This window comes from Thalassophryne amazonica, chromosome 10 (genome assembly GCF_902500255.1).
Source record: "Thalassophryne amazonica chromosome 10, fThaAma1.1, whole genome shotgun sequence".
NCBI lineage: Eukaryota > Metazoa > Chordata > Actinopteri > Batrachoidiformes > Batrachoididae > Thalassophryne > Thalassophryne amazonica.
Window position 1 is genome coordinate 60086669 of NC_047112.1, and position 7940 is coordinate 60094608.

At 42.2% G+C, this 7940-nt stretch overlaps 2 protein-coding genes across 2 annotated transcripts in view; one reads left to right on the plus strand and one right to left on the minus strand.

Annotated features, from left to right (window-relative positions):
* Positions 1-7567, plus strand: part of ndufs7 (NADH:ubiquinone oxidoreductase core subunit S7) — a 33224-nt gene extending 25657 nt beyond the window's left edge. The window contains exon 9 of the mRNA XM_034180079.1: positions 7557-7567. The gene's annotated coding sequence lies outside the window, so the exon portion shown is untranslated. The remainder of the gene's footprint in view (positions 1-7556) is intronic.
* Positions 1327-6142, minus strand: gamt (guanidinoacetate N-methyltransferase). Its single transcript, XM_034180076.1, has 6 exons — positions 5867-6142; positions 4715-4860; positions 4507-4570; positions 4186-4253; positions 1891-2001; positions 1327-1566 (listed from the first exon to the last, which is right to left on the minus strand). The coding sequence occupies exons 1-6, from the start codon at positions 6042-6044 to the stop codon at positions 1426-1428; spliced, it is 708 nt and encodes a 235-aa protein (XP_034035967.1). The 5' UTR covers positions 6045-6142; the 3' UTR covers positions 1327-1425.
* Positions 7568-7940: the final 373 nt, after the last annotated feature.

Consider the following 7940-nt stretch of genomic DNA (forward strand, 5'->3'; position numbering starts at 1 on the left):
AAGGTGTGATCACTCCTTTTTAGATGCAGACTAACGAGCAGATCTGATTTGATGCAGGTGTTAGTTTTGGGGATGAAAATTTACAGGGTGATTCCATAATTTATTCCTCAGAATTGAGTGAGTCCATATTTTTTCCCTCTGCTTGGTCTAAAAAAGTAACCGTTACTGACTGCCACAATTATTTTTCCTGATTTCTTATAGTGTTTCTTAAAGCCAGAAAGTTGCCATTTGAAATGACTTTAGTTTTGTGTCATGTCTGTGATCTGCTTTTTTTTTTTCTACAAAATTAAACAACTGAGGCCAGTGATTCCATAATTATTGCCAGGGGTTGTATTATTGTAAACACCCCCTTTTCTACTTTTTTTTTACTAATAGCCCAATTTCATAGCCTTAAGAGTGTGCATATCATGAATGTTTGGTCTTGTTGGATTTGTGAGAATCTACTGGTACCTTGTTACTCAAAACCTGGATTAATCTTTTTAGTCACATAGCAATACTATTATTCTGAACACTACTGTACATCCAGGTTTTGGAGCAACACATGCTGCCATCCAAGCAACGTCTTTTTCAGGGACGTCCCTGCTTTTTTCAGCAAGACAATGCCAAGCCACATTTTGCACGTGTTACAACGTGGCTTTGTAGGAAAAGAGTGCAGGTACTAGACTGGCCTGCCTGCAGTCCAGACCTGTCGTCCGTTGAAAATGTGTGGCGCATTATGAAGCGAAAAATAGGACAACGGAGACCCCTAACTGTTGAGCAACTGAAGTCATACATCAAGCAAGAATGGGAAAGAATTCCACCTACAAAGCTTCAACAATTAGTGTCCTCAGTTCCCAATCGCTTATTGAGTGTTGTTAGAAGGAAAGCTGATGTAACACAGTGGTAAACATACCACTGTCCCAGCTTTTTTAAACATGTTGCAGGCATCCATTTCAAAATGAGCAAATATTTGCATGAAAACTATAAAGTTGATCAGTTTGAACATTAAATATCTTGTCTTTGTGGTGTATTCAATTGAATATATGTTGAAGAGGATTTGCAAATCATTGCATTTTGTTTTTATTTACATTTTACACAATGTCCCAACTTCATTGGAATTGGGCTTGTATGACTGCATTAACTATCTGTCTAAACAAAATTAACTTGATTCATTCTCAGTTAATTCTTATTACTCTTTTAACTAACGTCAAACCATTAATACATGATTATTAAACACCTAAATAAACTATTTACCTGTTAGTTAATGATTTTCCTGCATTAGTGTCCATGTACCATTTTCGTAAAATGTTACCAATAAAAGCATAAGTACAACAATGTAAATTGGCGGCGTGGAGCTTGTTTATTGAAAAGTAGCAAGCACAGTTTAAACAGTGTGTCAAGGTGCTATGTACAGACAAAATAATCTTTGAGCCATATCTTCAGACTTTAATCTTTAACAATGGTGGGTGTTATCATCTTATGGAAGGAATAATATTTGCATTCTTTGGGTGGGTCAATGTCCATGGTGGATGTACTAATCTTCTCCTTCTTGAAGCCGGCTTGGACCAGATGAGGAACCTGGGTTTCCTAAAAATTATTAACAAACAGCCTGGGTTACTGTGATGCAGTCTTATCAGCTTCCTGTAGCTGATGCCGTTTATCATTAACTTTTAAGTTATAGCAACATGTTTTTCAGGGCACTCTGAAGCAGATTACACTGACTGTGCATCTGAAACACTCAAATATTATAAATGCTTCATATATACACAACTGTGGTGGTAAGACCTTTTGACATGTTAGCACCACCTCTTGTGCAGACGTTTTTGTTGCACATAAGAAAAAAAAGCTCCATTTCAAACAAATCGTGGCAGAGATCAATCTTTCCTCCATGTGGATGTGAACGTGACCAACCTCAAACAACTTCTCAATGTTGTCGTATTTAGTTTTGAGCAACTCGCCCCAAGAGGTCAAGTTGCAGTAGGTGAGCACGCCGCCACTTTTCAGGAGCCTGTGAGCATGACCCTGCAGAGACACAAAGGGATGGGATACAAACTAAAAGCACTTTGTATTTGCCATATATGTGTTCTTAACTGTAGCTCAATGATACAGTTTAAACACTAGCATTTTCACATTAAAACTCATATTATTGTAAAGTACAAAAATAATGCAATGCTAAAATACCCTCGGTTGTACGTGCCTTGTGTTCTTTATAATTTGCAGTTGTTTAATTATTAAGATTATGTTGTCTTACATACAGTTTGTACATGTTCCATGAAGCCCCTTTTAATCAGTCAATCAAAAACAATATTTACATTTTAACAGCATCTGCAGGAGGCTTTGCGTGTGTGTGTACATGAGCTTTTGACAAAATGGAAGTTATGCAAATCAAGGAATATTTGTAGATCAGCCTCTGTGCATTTGCTGATATTGAGACAAATTTCAGCCTGTGACGTCACCATGCTGTCGTCTGTGAAATAAGTACAGAGGTGTTAATAGGTTCCAAAAATGCCGTTTTTGGTTTTAGAAGCATTTATTTCTTGCTAGCTTTTACATAATATATGAGAAACATTTATATAAACACTCAAAACGAAGCGGTTTTGGAGAGACTAGCCACCGACATCACGCACGCCACTCAAAAACCAAGCGGAACAGGTTCAAACAGAATGTTAGTTTTTAACCTCTTGACTGGGGGCTGGGCCCCACCCTCGTATGGCTCGGTGGTCCCTGCCCGTGTTTTGGATTCGGTTGCGGTGGCTCCTTTGCCCCCCCCATTCTTGCTGCTGCTCGCTCCCGCCTATGGGGGCCGTGGCCCTGGTGGTGTGGTTCTGGGGTCCCCCCCATTGGTGGGCTCTGCCGGTGCCCTGTGCGCTCCCTTGGGTGGGGTGGAGTGGGGGGTGCATTCCGGTGCTGTCGGGCCGCACCCCCGTTGGTTCGTCGTCTGCCCCAGTGGCTCTGGGGGCTGCCCTTTCCTGGCCCCTGTGCCCTTCTGCTGCCCTTTTGTCCTGGTTTCTCTTGGGGCCCCACATCCTGGGCCCGTCGTCGTCGCTCGCGGCCGGCCGTATGGCTTCAACTTGCTGGAGTGGTCCATGTCATATGGTAAGGTTCTATACTTTAGTCTTGGCCCAACAAACCAGCCACAGTAGTGATTGGATATTTAGCTGTGATCTGGGTCTCTGTGTGTGGACGGTTGTGCGTTTCTGGCTGTCACCACAATTCGGTTTTGGGTGCTCTCAAGGGATTAACACTCTGGTGTCCTAGATTAGGGTACGGATGCTCACTAATTAGACAACAGACTGTTGCTGTCACTGTTTGTTCATGTGTGGTTGTTTGTCCTGGTAGGTTGTATGGTTGAGGCCCCGTCTCCTCTGTGTCTCACTTCAGTTACTGGCTTCACCACTTGTCGTTTGTTCTTGGATGTCTTCATGTTGTTTTGGTGGTCGGCCCTTCCTGATACACGCTGTCGGTTGGCTTTGAGTAGGATGTTGAAGGCTGATCAGGAAGGGTGGATGGGGGTCTCACACACACACACACACACACACACACACACACACACACACACACACACACACACACACACACACACACACACACACACACACACACACACACACACACACACACACACCTTCTGTCTTGCAAGAATAAATTGCATATATGTGTATTAATGTTCATAAATGGTTCTGCCAGTGTGGCATTTACCATTACTATATATACAGACGGGGAAAAAAGAAAAAAGTTTTTAACCTGTTAAAATATGTCTAGGTTAGCCACATTCAAACTTGTCCAAGGTCTGTGTCCCAAGAATGTTCCCTGTGAATTTGAAGACTGTGGCAGTAATAGAATTGGACTTATGCTGAACACAGACGGACAGACGGATGGACGTCAGGTCTTCGCAATATCCAATGGCCATTTGTTGGACTTGGGTAAAAAATCTAAGTACTCAGTGACTGGTGCTGGAATGTGTTCTCGTGGAGGCATGGCAGTAAGACCAAGTGCTTTTAGTTGTTAGGGGCAATGGGTTGTTATATGTTTAAAAGCCTTATCATTTCATCTTAGATTTCACAGGTAATTTAAGCATTCAATCACACATGCACCTTATTTTGCTTCCGCTATTTACATCATGTACAGATGCTGTCTGTAATTTAACATTCTGTGAAAGTTTCACAGAGCCTTCCAGATGATCAGATATCATGTTTAACCTCCTACCTTAATGAAGTTAAACTGGTGAGTGTGCCATGTGCCCTCTGTTAGAGGGTACGTATCATACAGGATACCTGAGAGAGAGAGAGACGAGGGAAAGACAAGATACAAATTATTTACTGGTGTTTCTGCTGCTTTTTTCCCCTGCCTTTTCTCATTCAACCGCTGTGTGATGGCCCTGTCATTTCTGACCTGATTTCAATGACCTCTGGACAGATGATGGACCATATTAGGGTCTTGCAGGATTTTGGTAAATTAAACAATTGCACCCTGAGTTGTGTGTAAAGTGGAAATCTCAGAATTCACCCTCCGTTTTTAATTTCGTACCATCAAAGTGATTGTCAGGCAGAGTGGGAACAACATCCTCCCACAGGCCCTTCAGAGGGAAGACCTGCAGCAACACAGGAGCCAATCATTAAAACTACCTTTAAATAAAATAGGAAAAACACAACATAACGCAACAGAAGGCAGCCATTAAAATACTTATAGCACAATTAATGATGGTGATATTTGTGACAGTATCAGCTGTACTGACTTTATGTGGCTGAGACTTTGCCCAGTCCTGCAGTCTGACAAAGACTCCATCATTGCACTCGATGAGCCAGTGCTCCTCGACAGGGAAGGACTCTATCTTAGTGGCGGCAATGGCCATGCCAAAACCGATCTCCAGAACCCGACCACCTACAAAAACAACAAAGCAACACAACTGCACCAATTGCTCTCATATGGTCTTGCAAATTATTTATTCTTAATTGTAATAAAATAGAAATGGAACAAATATGAAATACCAAAGTCAAAGTTTTCCAACCATTCCTCTAGTGAAAGCACCCCAGATCTATTCAGCTCACTTTCTCCAAATAGCCCATACGCTCTGATTCATTATTTTTCCAACTAAGACGGAGTTGATTTAACACCATGACGATTTTTAAATAATGTACTTGTTTTCAGAGCAGAGGGGTCATGGTTCAAACTCCACGCATGCTAACTGCCCTCCCTCGTGCCTTTGTGAGAGTTTGTGGATTGAATCTATTTTAACACCAGCAGAGATCTTGGACAGTTCCCATAAGCAACAGCTGTTGCATTGCTGGCACAGCTCATGCTACTTTAACACACACACACACACACACACACACACACACACACACACACACACACACACACACACACACACAGATTTAAAAATGTAGAGCAGAGGTCTCAAACCGGTTCCAGAAAGGGCCGAGAGGATGCAGGTTTTCTGTGCAACCACGCAATCCAGCAGGTGATTTCACTGATTCCATCTGCACCCTCTCAGCCCTTTCTTTGAGGTTTGAGACCTCTGATGTTGAGTCTGATATGACCTGGTTAATTAATACATATAACTTAAAAATAAAATAAAAGCCCATAAGCAACAGCACAAACCACATTTGTTTCTTTCAAAACTCAGAAAAATACAGATTTTCCCTCCTTGAATTTTAAGTGTTTATATGTTTTTAAACACTTTCAAACTGTAATATACTAACTTATATTTTACTATCCACTGCAAGGCCACATTGTTTTCTACTTTTATAATGCATGACTAGTGCGACTGTTGCCATTCAATTTTAAACTATCTCGTGATTCAATTGACGGACACGGTTGAACAAATACATAGTTTGTCCGATAATGGAATCCGATCGCTTGAGCTTGATGCAAACTAGTTTTATACCTTTGGATGCCGCCACGGTCGCCAGAGAGTGCATGTACGGGGTCTCCCAGCGCTCCATCACGGGCTTGCCCATGATCTCCAGGTGCGTGTCGGTGTCGTCGTAACCGGCGTCAGCGTCGTGCCAGCCGGCTTTACAGTCCTCTCCCTTAGAGAATATGGGCTGGGCGGCGGTGGTCATTTTGTTGTGACTGTGGCTGGAAACTGGTTAACGGTTTAGCACAGACTGTTTCTCCACTCTGAAGAAGGCGACGCACAGCCGGTTACGCTTTATAAAGGATACGAATTCCAGCTGACGCTGCAGGAATTTCACTACTGGTCAAATACATTCCAAGAACAGTTATGGTGGGGTGTCAGAGATTGTCTCCAGAGAAGAGGAGTCACTACAACTTTCTGTTCCTTTGCTGATAGCGGCCATATTGTGAGGGTCAAGCAGCTTTGTAAATGTTTATCTTTTACAAAGTGGATTATTTTGCCGGTGTTCTGTCGAGATGAGGTGCCTCGCGGAACTGCATATGTGTGCACTGAAAAAATTACTTGACGAAGTTCGCTTATTTTGATGGGCAAGTAAATAAATTGTTCATCCGAACATAGTAATGTAAGTATTTTTAACCTGGAGTTACCTTACTTCTACAGGCAAAATATACATATACATACATTTATGCTCCTAATGTAAAATACAGAAAATGTTTTACTTACTAGGCTGTAAATACACTGAATACAATTAATAAAAAAAAAACTGACGGAAAAACAAAATGAGCATGCACAGTTGCACGTCAAGCGATTTATATCATCTCCCCATGTGCAGTTGCGCGAGGCACCTCATCTCGACGGGTGACATCTTCAAATCTGGGGTAGAGCGATGTGCACATGCGCACGCATGCGCAGTAGCGCGACGCACCTCATCTCGACGTTCACCTCATCTCGACGGGACACCTGATACGGCAAACACACACCTAGCGCTATTTGATCGGATCTCCTCGCTGATTGCCTAGTTCAAATGACGTCATTGCAGAGGGTATTTCAACATGGCGCTGTCCTCGGCATTGAGTGTTGGTGCTAATTTTTCATCTTTAGATGCCGTTTTGGTTGCCATAAAGTCGTTTGAATCGGAACAGAAAATCACCTACTGGCGGAGGGATTCTCGGACGCAAAAAGCAGTTCGACTGATTCTCGAACGCTAAAAGCAGCTCACAAACGTGACATAGCCATACCCGAAATTATTTCCACCGTGTGGCGAAAATTATTTCCACCGGCACTTTTTGCTACACCGTGGAAATAATTTCGGGCACGGTGGAAATAATTTTCGTCACACGGCGGAAATAAGTTCAGGCACAGCTATGCCACGTTTTTGAGCTGCTTTTATCGTCCGAGAATCCCTTGAGCTATTTCAACCGCATGGCGAAAAGTGCTGGTGGAAATAATTTCAGGCACAGTGGAAATCATTTTTGCAGTCTTTGTAATTTTCTGTGTTGGGTGGGTATGACAAATAAAACCTGCAAATTCAAGACAGAATAAAAACGAAACTACAGAAGTCCACGTCAGCATGTGTATTTATCCTGTTTTTTCTCTGTCATGTCTACAAAACCTTCGATCAGTCCACCTCTGAAAATAGTGAATGGTAAAATATGCCAATTTTCAATAATGAAAATCAATATCCAATATCGAGCTACTATCGTGAATGTGAAATAAGGAGATCTTAAACTCTGATCGCCTTTAAGTTCCCGCCCAGCTGCAGCCATTCCGTTCCATTGTGAATAAATTTAGATGGCCGGCAAAACAGCGCAACCCGCCATTTTGCTGTGGCCGCGTACGGCGAAATATCGTCCAGTTCAACTTTGTCAAATAAACTGAAATAAAACTTTGCGATGACGTCATTTGAACTAGCCAATCAGCGAGGAGATCTGGTCAAATAGCGCTAGGTGTGCGTTTGCCGTATCCGGCAAAATATCCACTGCTTATCTTTTATGGGTCTTGTTTACACTGTCAGTTCAAATGGGATTTATTGCAAATTTGATTCACATCAGATCTCACAGATTGACTGTCCACATTATATAAAGCAAGTAACCAGATTTGA